Source organism: Marmota marmota, unplaced genomic scaffold (assembly GCF_001458135.2).
Source record: "Marmota marmota marmota unplaced genomic scaffold, marMar, whole genome shotgun sequence".
NCBI lineage: Eukaryota > Metazoa > Chordata > Mammalia > Rodentia > Sciuridae > Marmota > Marmota marmota.
In genome coordinates this window covers 539699-559991 of record NW_026000223.1, presented here as the reverse complement: position 1 = coordinate 559991, position 20293 = coordinate 539699, and the positions used below count along the sequence as shown (strand labels likewise).

Genomic DNA, 20293 nt, shown 5'->3' with positions numbered 1-20293 from the left:
CATGGGTGGCTTTTAATTGGTCTTTAAATTTATCTAGGGGGGGGGGAATAAAACAAAACTAAGGCTTTTAAAAAAGTTTGAGTGATAATACCAACAAGAATTACGTGGGCATTACTACTAAGAACCACAACAAAAGGAAAATCTAACAAAGCAGAAGACCACAGATTAGCAGGACAAATACCAGCTGCCCAATGAGTTGTGGAAAAATGTTGCCTGTTGGTAAGTTGAAGTCAGTGAAGATACACTTCAGTAGGAAAGATACTTGAAGTGCAGGTAGCTCACTTCCTGTCCAGAAAGCTGCCCAAGTGCAGGCAGGTGGAAGGTGGGCTGTGCACACCAGAAGTCTGCACTTCTGGTCAAGCACTAAGAGGGGCTGTTCTCTGAGTGTGAAGTTACTTAGGTCCTCAAAATGTGGTAATGACCTCTGTGGGCAGCACTACCTGGTCCTCTGTCCTTAACAGGAATCTTGCCTCCTTTCTGATCCATCATAGGAATGAAATCTGCCACCTTATTTCGGCTGAGACATAAATTGCTGTCTCCCAGCCCCTGACATTCCTGTTGTTCTAAGCCAAGCTTTCCAAAGACACCAGAAGTCTCAATATGTGGTACCTGGCAGGCAGGATACTTCTGAGAATGTACATTATTATTATTTTTTAAGACTACTGACTGAGAAGTGACAGCTGACACTGGCAAGAAGACGAATGACCAAAATCATCACTAACTAGAAAAACTAAGTGGTATAGAGGGATTCCTGGAGAATCTTGCAGACTTAATTCAGTCATACCAGTCAAGTGATTATCCCTTTCAGAAGAGGCTCATAAAAATGTCCCTGAGTCAAGAAAATGCTGAATTATACTTAATGTAATTGGACTGATAAAGTAGGGGAGCATACATACTACATCTAAAATAGATTTCCAACAACATGCTGAATTTCAGAAAAAGGCTTAGATGCTGGTGGAACACTTCAGTCTAGGTTGCTACTGGATAACCACATGTTAACAGTATCAGCCTTACCTAAGAAGGCCATGATGCACTATGAAAATGGCTGGTGACTATCCTGGATAACTTTTCCTAAGCAGGCTGGGGCTGGACAAAACAGTGCAGAGCACTGAACCACCAGGAGAGATGAGCACCCAGACTGGAGGCCCTACCCCAGAGTCTGGGGTTCTCAGGCAATGCTGGGGCCTGTCCTGACCATACTGGTTGACACTGGCCTTTGGAACTCACCAGCAAGCTCCAGTTTTGCACAACAGCTGGAGTACAGTCGCCATCAGTGAAGATCGCATTAATACCCACAAGACAGATTGCAGCCGCCATCACACACCTGGGACCTGGATGAACAAAGAGATGACCCATTAACCACGTACAGCAAACCCTTACCATGGGACTCTTGCTGGTGGGCCCTGGGCCTTGATGACCAGTCTATGACTGAGAAAGCCCAAGACCAAGAGATCAAAGGTCTCTGATGCTGAGCTGACGACAAACTGCCACTAAAGAATGACATCAATGGCATGAAAAGCTCACAGCAAAGAAAGTGAACTAGGGCTTGGTGAACAATGAGGGTGCTCTGAGGGAAGTGTGCTGAGTTTTTCTGCTTCACCAAGGGCAGAGCTGCAGCACTCAGAGGCCACAAAGTCCAGCCTGTGGTGACTCTACAGATATGGTCACATGGTTAGATCCCACAGACTGTGTACTAGACCCCAGGTGCCACCCTGGAGCCTGGCCAAGCAAAGGCATGGGATCTAAGGCCCTGGATAACCACCTCTAGGAGCTGCTTAGAACAAACAGCTTCGGGCAGCCCAAGGCCATGGGAGAGCTCTGCACATTAAATTTTGCTCTAAGCAACATCTAGAAAACAAAATCAAAACGAAACACGTCTGTGAACATATCCTGTGATGCCCGAGGGTCTGAGCATTTTGAAATATGAAGGTGCAGAGACCCAGCAAATCATATATTTTTAATACTCTTGAAGGCTTGGGTATCTCTGGGCCAGTTGGTTTCCACAAAATCCCCAGTGCTTCTGGGTGTGGGGGCAACTTGGAAGGCTAAGGCAAAATGATGGCAAATTCAAAGACAGCCTAGGCAACTTAGTGAGCCACTCGGTACTTTAGAAAGATCCTATCTATCAAAATAAAAAAGGGCAAGGAATGTGGGTCAGTGGTAAAGCATCCCTGAGTTCAATCCCCAGAACGAGGGGAAAAAAAAATATACTGGTGCAAAGGAAAGGACCCTAACTCCATGCATGCGGACACCAATGGCTCTTTTTCCCAACATTGTTTGGATTCTCCATCCCAGTGGATGCTCTTTTCCTTTATAAAGTCAGAGGCTGTTGTACTGTGGCAAACCATCTGAGCTCTTCACAATATGTCACAGGCTCAGTTGGCACAGGAGGCCCTTCCAAGGGAGGTCCCTAGCCCCTCCAGGGCCCAGTGGGGAGACAGCCTGTGCACCCTTTGCTAAAACCTACCAAAATTAGGGGTAAACCTGAAGGAAAGATTGCCTTGTAGAACATTTGTCTTCTCTGAATTAAGGGGAAAAATGTTCACCCCAGAATTTTACTATAAAAACATGAAATGATGAGTAGGTGTAATTCTAATTTTCTAGTAAAAGGTTATTTGAGTACAGGAAATAAATATGAATCCTTGCAAATGAAACCAATTGGCTCACCCAACTCCCTCCTGCCCTTGCAACACTCCCACAGCACCAGAGGGTCAGGGGGCATGCTGCGAACAGCAGGCCCAGGGTGCCTCCCTGGCCTGCCCGATCCTTAGCTACATTTTTAGGATGCCTGTCACTGAAGAGGTCATACTGATGGTCAGATTCCTCTTGGCTTAAGCTAATCAGGATGACTCCCCAACTCACCCCCTGTTCCTAGAAGCATGGGGGCATCAATGAGCTGCTCTTTGTAGTTACATCAACAACAGTTGTGCACACTGGGGTTCCACTGGTGGGCAAGGAGCATGCATGAGCTGGAGTCATTCCAGGGACTAAGGAGATTGCTCCTTAAGAAAATGGAATCCCAAACATGTTCACTGCTCACTTTATGCTGAGTACACACATCTTCTTAATTTCCTTGTAAAAAAATGAGTAGAAGAGAGGCTGGAACGGGATAATTGAGACAAGGGCACCTCTGATGACCCTGGTCTGAGCTGTGAACCACTGAGACTCAATGTCCTAGGCTCACACATGGCCACCCTCTTTGAACTAATGGGTAGCAGCCACCAGCCAGCTTCAGAGAAACAGGTAAGGGGAAAAGTTTGCAGCTTGTACTCAGGGCTGTCCTAAGAAAGTTCTCTGGGGGAAGGGCTGCCATGGGCCTACCAACTGCCTCTTCCAGGGGGTCTCTGAAGTCTCCCCTGAACCAAGCTGGCTGCACATCAAGCTCATGCACATACTTTTATTTAGCAAAGAGAAGCAAGAGGAACAGGATCAGAGGAGTTACATTATTCTCCAAACTTGGGAAGGTGAGGCCTATTTTGAAAAAGCAGCCCCTTATCAAACTGGGAAAGTGCCAGGTCTCTAGAGTGCTGTTCTCAGGACGACCCTGCTAACTCTGCCACCAGGATAAAACAAGGGCCTGTCAACCCCACAACAGTTGGCTTCCTGCCTGACTTCCCTCTTTCCCATAACGCTTACGACCTGACCTACTGTGTTTATTATTCTATTGCCCATCTCCTCCCCATTATATTGTAGCTGTCCCCTGAATATTTATTATATTAAGGCTTTTAAATGTGATATGGAGACCTTCACTGATAGAAGGGGAATGGCTGATTGGTCACAAGAACTGCTCTGGTTTCTGGCCACAGTGCAGTATGAAAGCACAGCACATGCATCTCTTCTAAGGGAGAGGGCATAGGTGATTGCAGGATTCACAAAAACTGTCTGGGCCTGCAAGCTGCCTTTCCCTCCCTGTAAATCACCTCCATGTCCAGCCCTCTGTGCTCAAGGCTCTCATGCTCACATCTAAAGACAGGCTAAGCTATTCTTCCTATAACAAAATATAAGGAATAAACTGCTTTGAATTCCAGTCCCAGTGCTCTCTCTCACCATTTCCTTCTCTAATTTGGTGAAGATGTAACAACATGTGCTTATAATTTCTATGCTGTGGTCCTGGTCCATGGCCAGGATCATGAGTTCTTAAGAATAGTGTCCCACACCCACCCCAACTCTCAAACTCTTTTATTTTTTAAAAAATATTTTACTGCATTTGGATATCTAACAAGGAAAGCTGTGATCTCTCATGATCTGCAAGGAGTGACAAAAAACTTGCTTATGTTTTCCTGTTCACAATGCATCTGGGAAATTCATAAATTTCAATCATTATTATGTATCCTGAGGTTCTCTGCCACATAGCTGGACCAAACAGTAACCAAGACTCTAGTGAGGGGTGGGGGATACAGTGTGTAGGCAGACTAAACACTACTTGTCAGGCGAGATGCTGATCAAACAACATGAGGCCACCGAGCCCTCTGACACCCCTCTTTAGACAGCCTTCCTTCTGTCAGTGACAAGTGACGTACCTCCCCACATGCTTATCTTGAAGCATCCTAAGTAATCTCTCTTGTCTTTAATGTGCCCACAACTCTCCCCCACTAAAACTTGAGCTCCTTAGGGGCATAGGTCTACTGTTACACATTTTTATATCTAGTGCATAGCAGACATAGCCCATGTTTATTTAAAGAATAAAGAGTTCAGTTTATATTTCTAGTCTAGTCACTGATTTCTCTTTAGCACAAAGGAATCAAAGTGGATAAATTAAAAATCCTCAAAGGACCTCTGGGAGAGGAAGATGGCATCTAATGCTCCATCCCATCAGAAGTGCCCACCAATCTGCATGTAGGCTGTTTGATACCAGGCATGGCTCTTGCCCTCATTATCTGTTCTGGTAACACTTTCTACACAGAGAAAACAACAAGTGGGGGGAGCAAACCCTCTCTGTGAAATTGAGGAGACAGTGATGTTACTGTGTGTGCCTTTCATTTGAGTTTTCTGACAGACTCATTTTGGTCTAACATATTTATATTAGCTCATCAACAACATAGTTTTGAATTCTAATTTACATTTCCTTAGGGTTACATAGCCTGGATTATTAGCTGTTTTTGAAATGATCTGATCCAAGAGACTAGAAGGAGTTGGAATACTGGATCCATGCTGAGCTGGTCTAACTCTGGATGCAGCAGCAATAAGCACTATTGTCCATGATCTTTCTTATTTCCCCTCCCCAACACCGTCCACATCCTGGGGAAGGAGTCTGGCCCACCATCCACATTTAGCTCTGAACAAATGACTCATCTCAAGTGAGTTTACATATTTGGATTCAGATCTTACAGGGTTCTTATATGCTGTATGTTGACTGCCAGCACTGCTTTGGAAGCAGTTGCTGTCTCTGGATCTCTGGCTGATGGGTATCCATTAATGGGTCTGTGGAGTATAATAATTTGCCAATACAAATGGCAAGTCGAGGATCTTTTTGAATGAAACCCAATGCAACTGCTTAATGATGAATGTTTTCCTTTTGGTCTAGATAAATGTAAAAAAAAAAAAAGTCCTTTTTTTGGCTCTATGCAACCATCTTTTGCCAGTTTCACCAACTGAAATCACTAAGGTGAAAGTGTTCTCTCCTGACTCAACATTCTGAGAGCACCTGCCACTGCTGACAGAAGCTACCCACTGGGCTATCTTGTACTCTGGTCCTACTTCCTTCACTCCTGCGGGGGGAGAACAGCAGGCCTCCTTCTGAGCTAGGGCCTGTGCTGGCCTGAAAGTGCTGACCACCAAGAGTGGCAAGAACTTGGCCAAGTGAAGTCCACATCCTGGTCTGGAAGGTGACCTGACCCACCAAGTGAGACTTCAGGTCAACAGGGCAATTTGCTTGTGGAAAATAAATCCTATCTCCTTTGAAAACTCCTCCTAAGAGGGCACTAAGCTGCTTGAGGACAGCTCTAGCACTGTCATTCCTTCCATCTTTCCCTGTGAGCATTCTTAAACACATGTCTATTTAAGTGAAACCCAGTCACTAGATGCCAATTCTTTCTACACAGTACCTCTCCAAGAGACCCAATGGCCTCAAGGGATGTAACGGAGCACACAGAACTCTGTCATAGTGGAAGAAGAAATAACATTACTTTTATTTTGAACCATTTTTATCAGAAAATATAAGGTCCCCAAGAAAAGACCCAGGCTTGCTATGACTTCCTTAGTGTTTCTAATAGGATTAAGGTCTGATCCCTTCCTCTTCCCATTTAATTTTCAGCAGCCTCCCCAAATTAACACACCAAGTTATAGTTTAGAATAATGATGCCTTGTACTTAGCAGAAATCCATTCAAGATATTGAATTACAGAAGGTATGTGGGCCATTGTGGAAATTCTACATTTATAGGTAAAAATTCGTTTGGTAGTTGCCTGAAGCAAAGTCAGGCCTACAATGGCACAAAGATGCCAACAGAGGATATTGTTTCTCTCAAGATAAAAAATCTTAAGGAAAGAGTTTATTTAATGGTGGGAGGTGAACCACAATTACGTAAGGAAACTTTCTGACACGTGTTCTTCAGAAACAAGCACTGATTGCTTATTTATGAAGTGTCACAGACAGGAATCTGATTCCTAAGTTAGACTCAAACACTGCAGTGGCCATACCTCACTTTTCCCTGATCCCAGATGAAAACTTTCTCTCAGAAGAGATGCACTGCCACCTGAGAGTTTTAGTTTTTAAAAGATGGACAACCAAAGAGAGTGCAGAAGGTGTGGGTGTGGAGAAAGGATGAAAGCTGCTGTTTACCAAAAGCCCTGTGCATTGTCTGCCTGCTGCTTGCTGTCCACATTCCTCAGTGAGACCAAGTACTTACAGAGCATTCAGCAGAACTGACGGGACTTCCAGCCCTGAGAAGTAGCCTCTGAGGGAGGGAGCCAGCGCATCTGGAAAGACACATGGGAAAAAGCTGTGAGCCAGGGGTCCCAGCCTACATTCTCATTCTTCCAATTTCCTACTGCTCCCAGGTAGTACCCACTCACACTGGCCCTGTGGGATTTGTCACTGAGGAGCTGAAAGCACCAGTGCAGTGAACTGAGAGCATTCACACAGTTCCATGAACACCTGTCTAAGCTCTCAGGGAAGCACTCGAAATTTTTCAAAAGTCCCTGCACTCAACCTCCTTTTCAAAGTTAGCAGCCATCATGAGGCACATGGTCTGGCCTAGTGAATTCCCCTTTCCTTATCTGTGTTGATAAGGAAGAGGCAGTTCTTGACCTATTCTGTGACAGTGGCCTAGTCAAAACTTCTTTGAGGTTCTGATCCTATTATTTTAGAAAAAGGGTTCTGGTTTCTTAGAACTGAGGGCTGTCTGCTGCCTGAGGCTTTCTGCTCACTCTGCTGACAAAAGGAACCTGCAGCTTGGGCAAGGAGCCTTGCACAGGTGAAACAGCAGTCCTATCTTTTCTACCATGTTTCCAAAGGGGAAGGCCAGTCCCAACACAAATTGAGTGATGCATTGTCCACTTGGCAGAATGTCTGGATCCCTGACACACCAAGAGCAAGTACACTTTGTTTTTAACAAATATTAACGTATTGGTGATGTCAGTTTTGCCCCTAAGCCGTTGAACTGAGGCAAGAAGTGCCTGTTCGTTGCTGCTCCTCTTTTTACACTGAGGAGTGATGGCCTACCCATCACTATGACAAGCAACACAGGAAGCACTGGTGGAGTGGAGAATGGAAAGCAAATCACAACAAAAAGAGGATGCTACACAGCAAAGGGCTGGAAGGCCCTGTGTGAAGCAGCACCTCCTGCTGGTGTGGTAGGAGAAAGCCTCATTCAAATTTCTAAAACATCAAGCTGAAGTAGGAGCCATTCTGGCTGAAAAGGGGAAGCAGTGGGACCACAGGCTGTTTCATCTTCCATTTTATAGGTGAGGAAACCAATTGGGGTCTGCATATTCTAAGTGACAATGGTCACAAAGCCCAGTGTAGTCAGGCTTGGTCAGAACTCAGGACTAGGCTACTACATCCCCTAACTTGATTCTAAAAGCTAGAATGCCTAGAAATTGGTTCCAGAGAGAAGTCATATTGTCTCTGACCTTTTGCCTTGGTCCCTACAGGTTAAGTCCTGGGAATTCTTTTCCACCTCATGGGCCTTTTCATGTCCTCCCTGGTTGTCAGTGCAGAGGCAGAGGACACATTGGGGGACTCCATCCACAGAGCCAACTTGGAGCAGAGGTCTCTGGCCTAATTTTGGATATGTGGCTTGAAGGGATTAAGGATGCAGTCTGAGCTTCTGCTTCCACCAAGAACCCACCTCAGGGAATCCCTCAGGCCATCCGCGTGTTAGGTCTCTTCTTGGAAGCACATGGGATATTACCAGAAACCAGATACCAGCTGGAAGGAGGTCCAAGTACTTTAAAAGGGCAAAGTTGTATTCCCTGGAAGCCACCAGAGCCCCCAACTCTCCTTCAGGGCAGGGCCAGAATTACCTTTACCACTCATAGTAATTAAGGGGTTGAAGGATCACTTTCCCCTGTACACTGGCTAAAAGCACATTACTTTGGGAATTTAGGGATTTGAAGGGCAAAGGAAAAGAGAAAAATAAAGGAGGGGGAAATGTGGGATGTAGGGCTAGAAGGGAGAGTGAGAAGAGTATGGAGGAGGAGGGGACAGGGAGAAGAGGGTTGAGAAGAAAGAGACAAGAAAAAACTTGTACCTACCCCATGGCTTATGGTTTGTGCATCTGAATCCACTTGCTCACTAAGCAGAGAGCAGAGTTGGAGCTGCCTTCCTGAGACAGATGGTAAAGGAGGGGCCAGGACACAAGGCCCCTGGGGCAGGTGGGGAGCTGGGAACCTAGACATAGTAGAAGGGGGATGGGTCCATGTGCACCAGGTCAGTGTGGAGTGCGGTGGCGGCTGTGCTGCCTGGGTGTGGGGGCGTTGAGCCCTGAGGAGGCCAAGACGCGATGGTGTTTCAGAGGGGACACAGGAAGGGGTTGACCAGGTGGAGAGCCGCAGAGTGGATGGCATAGGTCTGGGATCAGTGAAGGTGAGTGCACAAAGGAAGCCCCTTACCTCCCACCCACCCCAGCCTCTCCACCCACCTCTCTAAACACACAGCCCCTGCATTCTCTCAGGCGCACATGCGTCTGTCCATCAGCCTGGGCTGGGACCATCCAGGGTGACAAGAAATATGGTTCCCAGTGATGTGGTCCAGGATAACTGCTCAGCTGAGCTGAGGTGTGAGGATGCCAATGTGGAAGCAGGCCAGCTGATTCTCAGAGAAGATGTGGTGGCAGATAGGGTACAGATGGACCGCAAAACGCATCACTCTTGTGCCCCATGGTTGGGACTACTGCACTTGCCAGAGTGTCACTGCATTCCAGAGACAACCCAAGACACCCTCCTCTTCTGGCACTGAGGCCCAGTAGCACCCACCTTCCAGCAGAGGGCAGTGCCCACTAGGCGGAACTGAGCATTTTAGGTATGTTCCTGGCACAACATGGGGCCAGAGTTTATGGGGCAAAGCCAGGCGTCCGGGCAGCTAGACAGCATGTTTTGTTCTAATCACTGCTGTTTAGGGCTTGTGAGTTGAGGATTCCCCCTTATTCCCATTTGGGCCGCTCCTGTTGTGGCTTTGGGACCCAGGTCACTCCTGTCTATTCTCTAGGAGCTGCTTGAGATACATCATTAACAATGTGGAAAATCACAGCTCCTTGCAGACTCCCTATTACTCTTCTCCAGGAACAGCTCAGCAGGAGTTTAAGCCTACTCATGGCAACTGTATATGGATAAGGGCTGGCCTTCCATGTAAGGCAATGACTCTTGACATTTCTTCATCCTGTTTGTAGAAAAACCTACGAGTGTGCTCACACATACTCAAACTCACACATACACAAACCTAAATACAATTCCAGGGGTTTCTAAAGTCCCCATAAGAACCTTTAACATAATATAGTTAACCAACACCGACCCTGATTTAATTTGGACAGAGACAGTACTAGGCACTTCAAAGGACTGTGAAATCTGTGTGCAAACTGGAAGACCTTGGGAATCTTTTATACTAGACCAGTTGCTTCTGTTACAATCCACTACTTAGGGGCTAGGCTTTTGGAATCCTCCCATCACTCCCTCCTCAGTGCTCTTATAAAATGCAGAGCCCCCTGCAAGGCAATACACAGGCTCTAACATCTATCTCCAACGGCTGATGGAGTGGACAGGAGTACCAGATGCTCAAAAAAGTGACTGGGAGCAAAAATAAAATGAAATGCTAGAGTTAGTGAGCATCCTTAAAAATAATTTACATCCTCTTCCATCTATAGATGAAGAAGCTAAGCCCTAGAGGATTAAAACACATAACAAATTTATGTTCCCAATTAATTATGCCAAGGAAAGAAAGACCTTAACTGTCTCCAGGGCAGAACCCTGCTTGATCACCATCTCTCCTCTCTTCCAGTGGGTCCTGAGCACAAGTTAAGACAGAGTCATTTGCCTAGTACTGGCCCCTTTCTAGTGACTGAGTTCCAGGAGCACACCTGCCTTTAGAAATAGTCATGAGAAATGCTTACCAGGTGCTGGCCAATTAATGGTCACTAATGGTGACCAATTAATGGTGCTGGCCAATTAATGGATACCCTTTGGTTTGGCTATTTTATTCTTTGCTGAATGGAAAAATAAGTCCAGACCAGTGGTTCTCTAAGTATGGTCCCAGAACCATCAGCATCCCCTAGAACTTGCTACACAAGCAGAAACTCTAGGGCTGGAGTTCAATAACTTGCATTTTAACAAGCTCTCCAGGTGACTGCAATGCACACAAAGTCTGAGAGACTATGCTCTTGGTCAAGGTTTCCAGATGTATGGCTGGACTATGCTCCTCAGCAGATCCTGGATATAAAGCAGCACATGAAATGTTCTAAGAAATTCCAAAATAAAGAAACCTGTTTGACTTGACCTAGCCCTGGGTTTATCTGACCAAGGCATCTTTTAATTCTAGAAACACTATTAATGTTTTTGGATGCCTAGAAATGGTAGTCAGGAAGGCCCCTGCCAGTGGATTCCTAGATCCATTTGGTAGATCTAAGCAGTTGAGGTGTGCCAATGTGGCATTCAAATTTCTAGCTCTTAATAAAAACTAATTTTTATTGGAAGACCACTAAATTGGCTGGTGTCCTGGATGGCTGATCTGGGGCACTGAGGAGGATTTCCTTGTGCCTTTCCTAATGCAGGTACAGGGTTTCTCAGGAAGCACATTCAGAAGATGTTCTGAACAAAACAATCAAAAACAGTAACTTGAACATTTTATATGAATGACTCAAATTAATGGATTTGTCAGATTTTTTTTTAAAGAATTTAACCTTTATTTCTAATTTATAATAATTTTTTATGTGGTGTGGGGGATCGAACCCAGTGCCTCACGCATGCTAGGCAAGTGCTCTGCCACTGAGTCACAACCCCAGCCTGGATTTGTCAGTTTTTTTTTTAAATATTTATTTTTTACTTATAGGCGTACATAATATCTTTATTTTATACTTATGAGGTGCTGAGCATCAAACCCAGTGCCTCACGCATGTTAGGTGAGCGCTCTACCACTGAGCAACAACCCCAGCCCCTGGATTTGTCAGTTTTTAGGCCTAGGTATTCTAAGTAGGTTTCTACCTCTGTCCCCAAATGGATCCTTGAATAATCTATCAGGGGCTTCCTTGAAATGACTGCACTGAGCCACTAAAGTGCTGATTTAATGACAATTAATTTTGTCCCCACTCACTGCAGACCTGTCTGGACCTTCTCTTGGGGCAGCATCACCAATTAAAACCCAGTCAAGTTCTTCAGTTGACTGACAGGGCTTCAAGCTAGAAGCACATTCTGTTGTAAAAAACCCCAAACTCATCCAAAAGAGTAATGGCTTGCATTGCAAAGATTATCCTCTTTATGGCACCAATTATAGGGTTCTTAAGCAGCAACCTTCCCATTTCTCATAAAGGAGAAGACTTTTCAAGCATGGCTATGCTGCATAAAGTGAGACCCATTGGAGATCACTGGTAAAGGAATCTCCATGCCCCACACCCTTCTACCTCCCCATGCTGGCAGCCATGTTCTCTATGAGCAGATGCACAGGGCACAAGATACAATCAGCACTCTTTACTGCTTGTTTGGCATCTTGATACTCCCTGCCTAAGACAATAAAACAATGTGATAATACTGAGGCAAAATGTTAAGATTTATATAAGTTGGCTCACAGACTAAACCTGCCAAGGCACCCAACCTGGCAGGTGCAAAACGGTGAGCAAGAAGGTCATGGCTTGGAGAAGTCCATGTTCCACCACCAGCTCTATGCTTTTGCAAACCTCTCAGGCAGGGTGGCAAAGGATTGCCAGGGTCTAAGCTGGGGCAGGGACAAGATCTAGACCACAAGAACAAGGTCCTAACCATGAGCACTTTCTGCTAAGACCAATCAAGACCAGGTTTCATTAAACATAAGACCTCAGGGGTGGTTTTCTCTCCTGGGCTCTTAGACTTTTTTCCTATCTGTCCAAAACACAAGTCAGGCTCTTGCTTCCAAATAGGCATGTGAAATGTGCTCAGACATCTCCAAGTTCACTCAAGTCGCCACTTAGGTTGAGAGCACCCAAGCATGTAACACCCTGTGTCAGATTAAGTCCACAGTGGTTGCTTGCCATCCATATTTAATTTTGTCAGTCTGTTAATTTTTAACTATGTTTGCTATCAAAAGCCATTAGAGGTCCCAAGGAGCTGAGCTCAGTGAAGCGGGTAGAACTTTGTGGCGGAGAACGCATGAAGCTTGAGGTTGGGGTGTCCCACTTTCCCATCATGTCACTGAGTTCTGGCCTTCCCACTGGCAGCACAAATCCTGAATAAAACATGATCCCATTTGGAGTTGATTTTCCTTTTCCCCCTTGTCACAACTGGTTTTCTTCAAGGAAAAGTTCACTTTCTCCTTTGCAAAGATTACATTGTGTAATTCCAAAGTTTTTCTGTCACCTCTGGTTTGTTTTCAAGCAGTTAGAATTCATATACTCTAAGATGGTGCCTGGGTTCTTGTACTATGGAAGGGCCTCAAATTCCTGGTGGATGGCCCCAAAAAGTGGCTTCCTCTTTTGTCCTGCTCTAGCTGCTCTTCTTCCTAACCAAAGAGCAAAGCCCAAACCCTTAAGTTTCTCTTGTCTGGTCCTGGTCCAAAGTCCATGTTTTGTGTGTTCCTCACACTTATTAAGAGGGCCATACCAGAACCCCTTCTGACAAAGGGAAGGTAGTGGAAGAGCTGTTTTAATAATAATGACTATTTTATGCAAAACACTTTATTCCTTTCTACAAATGAACTCTATGAAATAAGTGTTCATTCCTCTCATGTATAGATAATGAAATCGAGGCTCATCAAGGTTAAAACTCGCCTAAAATCTCAAGTTTAGTAGAGAAGGTAGAAACTATCATGAGAATCCTGTTTGTTTGATTTAATGAGTCCTAATTAGGTGTCTGGCTGTCTGCAATATGCAACCGACAGCTGGTCCACACATTTGCTGATAATCCCAAGGAAGGAGTAAATTCACAAACAGTACTTACAGGCAAGGCATGGTGGCCCACACCTGTAATCTCCACTGCTGGGGAGGCTGAGGCAGGAGGATCATAAGTTCAAGGTTAGCCTGGACAACTTACTGAGGCCTTGTCTCAAAATAAAATAAAAAGGGCTGAAAAATTAGTTCAGTGGTAGAGTTCCGCTGCATTCTATTCCCAGTACTGCAAAAAGGGAAAAAACAAAAACAAAACAAACAAACAAAAAATACCAAAAAACCCAACCCACCCCACATTACTTACAGGTATGACTCGGGCCTGGGCTCATACTGCCAATAAGGTCAGAGAAAACCTGTATAAGATCCATCGGGTTTAGTTATACACTGAGGACAAAATGGGACATGCTTAAGAAATCTGGAGACAGTACAGACACTGAAGGTAGCGCTGCTGTGCCCTCAAAGGTAGCCATTCTGAGTCAGCTCCTGTCTTGGCAATGACACCACTGATCTCTAGGGAAGTCTTCTTGGGCTCAGTGACCCTGACCAGGGCCACATGGACACACACTAGGTGACTGATTCTGGTTTCTGTGACATATCAACTACCTAACACTACCTGTTATGGGAAGGTTTGGGCCTCGTTTGTAGCTACTCTGGAGCAAATGTCCCTAAAAGACCAAGAAAAATGACTTTGGATTGCTTTTAAAGAGACCAGTGCCAATGCTTATATCTCTCATTTCTAACTAAGGGGCTTCTTAGTTCCACAAATACCAGAGCAGATGAGGAGAAAGGATGGACAGGGTCACAGGGAGAGAGTATTTGTTTGGCCAGGAGTGGGATCCCCTGGATTTCAGTCACAGCACTATAAAGAAAAGAATCCCCCAAGGCTCAAGACCTAAGTCTGCTGCCTGGAAACGAAACTGGGCAGAATTGTTGGGAGACTGTGGGAAGAAAGCACCAGAGGCCCAGGGAGGAATGAGCTGGGTGACCCACAGGTCCTTCTCTTCTCCAGTTTCTGATAGGAAAGCAAGATAAGGCAGCAGCTGGAAAGTTCAGGGACAGCAGCTCTGTGGAAAGCAACAACAAGCACTGTTGAGTCTCTCTGGGATTTCAGCCATTTTCCACTCTTGTTTCCTGTCAGGGAGAGGTTTTCTGCTGGCAGGCGTGTCCCCAGCATGGCTGCGGGGAAACTTCCTTTCAGGGACAGGTTCTCCAACTACTGGCACAGCTGTGGAAATCATGCTGCTGGATGTGGAGCAGGTGCTGTCACTTGGCGATGTTGGGGCACTCTGTCATTTAATACCTCATCTTACTCTGGTCCCTCATTCTTTCCATTTGATGCAGGCGGGCTCTGCAGCCCCATTACTGTCATCAAAACATACTGCATGTCCTCCGGATTTTAATTACCACTGCCCTATAGGCAACTTGGATTTAGTCCTAGATTTCCTTCTCCTTATTGAAAATTCAAAAACTCATGGGAAAGGCTACCTTTTAAAAACAAGCAAACAAAACATCCCCAAGAACAAAAAAACGTTTTGTAAGCTCTTAATGTGTGCCAGATACTATTAAGTCTTTTATATGAGGAATGATTAGCTACATTTTTCTGAAGCTCAGATGGGTTAAAGAACATGTCATCATGGCCATACAGATTGCAAATGGTAGAACCATGTTTTCAGCTCTGTCTGGAATTAAAAAAGAAAAAGCAGCATCTTGTAATGCTCCTGATGGGCTCAGTTCATAGCACAAGACCTGGCCAACAGGTCTGGGTAAAGGAAGGGGACCTTGGTGTTCTTAATAATTGGAAGAGGCACCAACCACAGTCACAGGAGACTAATGCTGTGAGGACAATGTCTGGTCTTCCTGCCCCTATCTTCTGTAATCACTGAGCAAGATGTTCTTAGCCTAATAAGGCAAGACTGGCCAGTCAAAGAGTTTTGACTGGGCCAGTCAAAGAGTTGCGGCACTCAAGGAATTCTTTCTCCTCATAGTCTGGCCTCAATGAGCTTCAGGTTTAGAGTGAAATGTAACTGTCAGAGGATTAGCAGTTTGTTTCATCAATATCTGAAGACAACTTAAAGCTTTGGGTCTTTTGGACAGCTGCAAGCAGCAGCTTTGGAGGCCAGACAATTTACCCATGGGAGAGTCAAGCTTGAAAGACAAGGGAGCCAGGGCTATGAGCTGACAGGATCTGAGATTCACAGAAGTGACCAGAATCTCCCTTACTTCTGAAAGCCAGGCCTGTATGTGGTGATAAAGCCCCTACCTATGTGTTGGAGTTTGAACACAGGTCCCACAGGAACAGCCACCATTATAACACTAGCTATTGCCTGATGAACAGGAAGTACACACTGGGGGTGGGGAGGCTGAAGGGGTTGGGAGGGAAGACTCCTTGCCATGTGAGTTATACCAGGCACCTGGGTAGGAAAGCTGCTATGGAGGCAGGTGATTACCAAGGGGCTCTGTGCATGGTTGGGTCTACATTCTCTCTCACACTCTTCAGACTTGCAAAACAAGACTCTGTGTTTTATCTTTCTCAATATTCTCCACAGAACAGTAATGACAGAGGAGATGCTTAGTGAAATTTGTGTTTTAAAAAATTCTCTAATCCAGTTCTTGGAAGCTGCACTATGAAGCTGAGTAAATGCTTAGATGTGGTGGTGTTGGGGACAGCTCTGCAGTGCAGGCAACCCACATGCTAGTCCTAGGCCCACCTCTCCCTTTGTGATCTCCCTGTCCTGCCTGCCTATGTCTCCTTCCTCATGGTCCACTTCTGTATTTACTGAGATTAACCTTTAAATTTTTTCCAGTGTGCCACAAGGGGCCTCCCAAGGGGCACACCTCTAAGAAGTCTGTGTTGTAACTTTGCCTCAAAATCTTCTGTTTCTGCAGTACCAGTCATGCTCCAATCACAAACTGTACAATAGCCTGTGTGAGTTCCAAAATACCTGCTGAAACTTGGGCAAATGAGGCCTCTGGAGAAGCAGTAGGGAACCAGGATTTTCTTTCCCAGGCCTACCTCCCTGCAAAATTCTGACCCAATTTTGTGACTGACTCTAGAGGAGAGTAATTGGTGCTGGATTTCTAGAATGTGGAGAGGACTATACACTTTCTCTGTCCCATGAGCAACAAGACTAAAAGCAGAGATGTGTGAGCATGAGGTGATAGGAAGTGCTGTATGTTATCTTTAGACCTTCCAGAAAGTAGTGGATGAAACCTTCCTACATATTTAATACAATTCAAAGATCAATGGCCTTCATAGTGAACTAGACAGTCACTTCTAAAAATGTTGATGACGTTTAATACACGAGGTTATACTTTTATCCCCCCAAATAATAAGGTGCTACCAGTGTGCAGTCCTATTACCATAGCCAGTTGTTTCTGAAAAAAGGAATTGATTGCAAAAAGTATCTTCAAATTAGAACTGGAAAATCTGAGGGGGTGCCAGATCATGACTAAAATATAGGCAGAACTAGAAATGTGACCTAACTCTGTTTTAATGACAACTTCCGTTTCCTCAGTCCTCTTTCCACTGGGTCACAACTGATGAACTGGAAAACACATCCACTCTTTGCAAATGGGCTTCTGCTAGCTAGATAACACTGTCCTTCCTGAAGTGAGATGTCCTGGCAGTTGAGAAGGCTGGAATGAGAATCTTCTAGTATGCAGCTCATAGTGGTTCAGGAGCCCAAGAAGATACGTGCAGCAGTGATGAGGCCTGGGTTCTGGGGCCTGGTCTCCCCAGTGTGCTTTTTCCGAGTCCTTCTGTGTAACACATTTAGCTGTCATGGGCCCAATTCTCCCAAAACCTCAGTCAGAGAGTAACAATTTTGCTTCAAAATTTCATCACCATAAAAACAAAACGCTGTAGTCTACTTGACATCATTTTTTGCTCTGATTAAAATTTTTATTGAAATCTCTCAAATGTTGCCAAGAAATAGTTTTTGCAAAAGGGGGAAAAATAGCTAACAGACAAATTCAACATGGGAGCTCCCTCTGCTGGTCTGCAGTAGGTTGATATGTGACAAACACATTCCCAGAGACAAATCTAATTTGCTGGAGAAGTGGACAAAAGACAGGTGTGTTGGGCTTTGCCTCAGGAGAGAAACACTAGAAGAAAAAAAAAATCCATGTCTCAAAACAGAGCACAACATTGCTAAGAAAGGCAAAATTACTTAGAAGACTCTCCAAAGACATTATAAAATTTCCAAAACAAAAACTGAATTATCCACTAAGGGGGGAGGCTCCACCTGGAGCTTCCCCACTCTGTTCTACCTCCAGTTAGTAAGGTTCTTTGAGGCCCTTTGGGTGCAGGTTAAATGCTGATTCCCTTGTCTTTGCCTCCAAGTCTCTTCTTATAGGTTTCCCATCTAAAGTTCCAAGGAGTCACTGGATTGAGGCCTCTCCAAAATTCCATTAAATAAGTCTTTTGGTAAGCCAGCCTCGGAGTAGAAAGGGATAGGCCTGGGAGTCAGGTGACCAAACTAGGTCTAGTCATGGTAGAGCCACTGTGACTTTGGGTAACTCTTTCCATCTTCTCGGGCCTGTTTCCTCATCTGTAAAATGGGTCAGACCAGCTCATCTGTAAAGCTTCTATCAGTTCACTCTGTGAGTCCCAGAATTGACTAAGACATTTAAATAACCATATTCATGAATGAATCTTTGGGATACAGAGTCCAAGGTTGCATTGGGAATGACTCCAAACAGGAAGAGGGGTGAAACACATGGATCTCACTGATATTGGATGAGAGTTCACCAAATCTAAGACCGATGTGGCAGATTCCAGGCTGGGAAAGTCTCAAGGCCAAGGAAGAACTCCCAGGGGAGGGCACCATGTGGGCAATGCATCCCATTTATTTAAATAGGTCAGTCCATCTAATCTTGCACTGTGTCTCCAGCTTCCCTTACAATGGTGGAGGCTTACTAATCCCTTAAGATTCATTAGGTCCTTCTCCTACACATGTCCCCAGGATCACTTCTGATTTCATTTGTTACATGAATGAAGCAATGGCAGATGTCACAGCCCAAAGTCACTATTCCCAGACCTTTATGCTCACTGTCAACTTTTGATTCTCCAAGGAAATGGTGACTAACCAAAGCCATGGGCATTCAGAAGAGTATGCAAACTTGTACTGTTTCATGGTATTTATTAACAATGGCCTTAACTGCCAATCTGAGCCATCTAGCAAATGGAGACACAATATCCAGATTGGTGGTGGTGATGGAGGGGAGCAATAAAAGGGGCTTTTTCATTGCTCCTCATTATTTACAAAGTCACCCAGACTACTATAAACATATTGATGACTCAGCAGAAGACTGCCACAGGCTTACATCTCCCTCCCTCCTGTTAGATGCCAGCTGCGAGGGTTACAAGCAATGACATGGACAGAAAGTGGCAAAGCAGCAGAGGAAGGGAAACCAAAAGGCACAGCTACTCCTCTAATTTTTTTTCTGTGCCAAGAAGCTTCTCTGCCACTATCTAAATCTTTTTATAACTTTATTTTATTTATTTATTTTTATGTGGTGCTGAGGCCTGAACCCAGCACCTCACACGTGCTAGGTGAGCGCTCTACTGCTGAGCCACAACTGCAGCCCCCATCTACATTTTTCTTTACTACTTTTTACCTTTTCCTCCCAACACAGAGGTCAATTGCTCTCAGGAGTCCAGGAACTGAGGAATAGCCCCAGAAGCCAGGTCACTAGTACATGCAGAAAGCATTGGTAATTAGTTGCTTAACATACACTCCTGACCTCACAGCTTTGGAGAAGCCTACTTAGGGGCTACTTGCAGGTGACTCAGTCAACATAGTTCTGTCCAATGTGAAAAGTGTTTTAAGTCAGAAAGAAGAATTTTCTGGGAAACTGTTTATTCCATCCAGCCTTGTAAACAAATATTACCCAATAAAACAAAAACCATACCTGTCCAGCCTGACAATTTTTTAAAAACCAGGCTGAGGTTTTAAAAACTTATGTGGGAAGACAAATATTCTTTCTCTTTTCTTTTATTTTGGTGTGCTGGGGATTGAACCCAAGGTCTTATACATGCTAGGCAAGTGTTCTACCACTGAGCTAAATCTCCAGGCTCTATATTCTTACTTTTTATTTGCTATTGATCATTACTCTCTGAAGGCCAAAGAATGAGTGGTTATTTCCAACAATGGATCTTAACAATGATTACTACTACTACCAGCACTAAAAACAAGGCTCAGAGAAACATTTTCTCCAAGAAGAGAGGAAGTGTTAGTATGCAGAGAGTCATCTCTGGGGAGAAACAGGGAGTTTGTTTATAAAACTCAGGCTATTCTTAACTAAGAACGAAAGTTGGGCAGAACAGAGATCTCTACTTTAACTTGTAATTACATTCTAAATACTATATTGCACCCCCCCTACAGGGCTTCAACATGGGAACAAGGAACTCTTCATCTTTCCTGTAATCAGTGTAAAAAAACGCAGTCTTCCTCTTGGAAGTTTCTCTTCTGGTCCTTAGATCCTCATGGGAAACAACAGCAGAAGCCTCTCAACACACAGATACACACACAGACACACATAACTTCAAGTATACTCCTCCCTCGGTAACCCTTCCTCACGAAAAGGCAGACATATCTATGCTTGGGTGATGCCCTCTAGCTAGCTGGGAGCCAGGGAGGTGACCTTGCCCCAGTCTCTCGTGTAAGATGAGGGTGAGATCATTAAGGAAGAGAGAGGTGTTTGGGGGGATAAACATCAGGCAGTGGGTGGTATCATTGCTGTCAGACGCTCCTCATAAGTCCTGGAGGGGTGTCAGCTTGATGTAGAG

The 20293-nt window shown here is 44.9% G+C and overlaps 1 protein-coding gene across 1 annotated transcript in view; it reads right to left on the bottom strand.

The window, feature by feature from the left end:
• Positions 1–17379: 17379 nt before the first annotated feature.
• Positions 17380–20293, bottom strand: part of Rbpms (RNA binding protein, mRNA processing factor) — a 107476-nt gene continuing 104562 nt past the window's right edge. Inside the window, exon 8 of the mRNA XM_048792751.1 lies at positions 17380–17607. Within this exon, the coding sequence (XP_048648708.1) occupies positions 17476–17607 (132 nt within the window). The 3' untranslated portion in view covers positions 17380–17475. The remainder of the gene's footprint in view (positions 17608–20293) is intronic.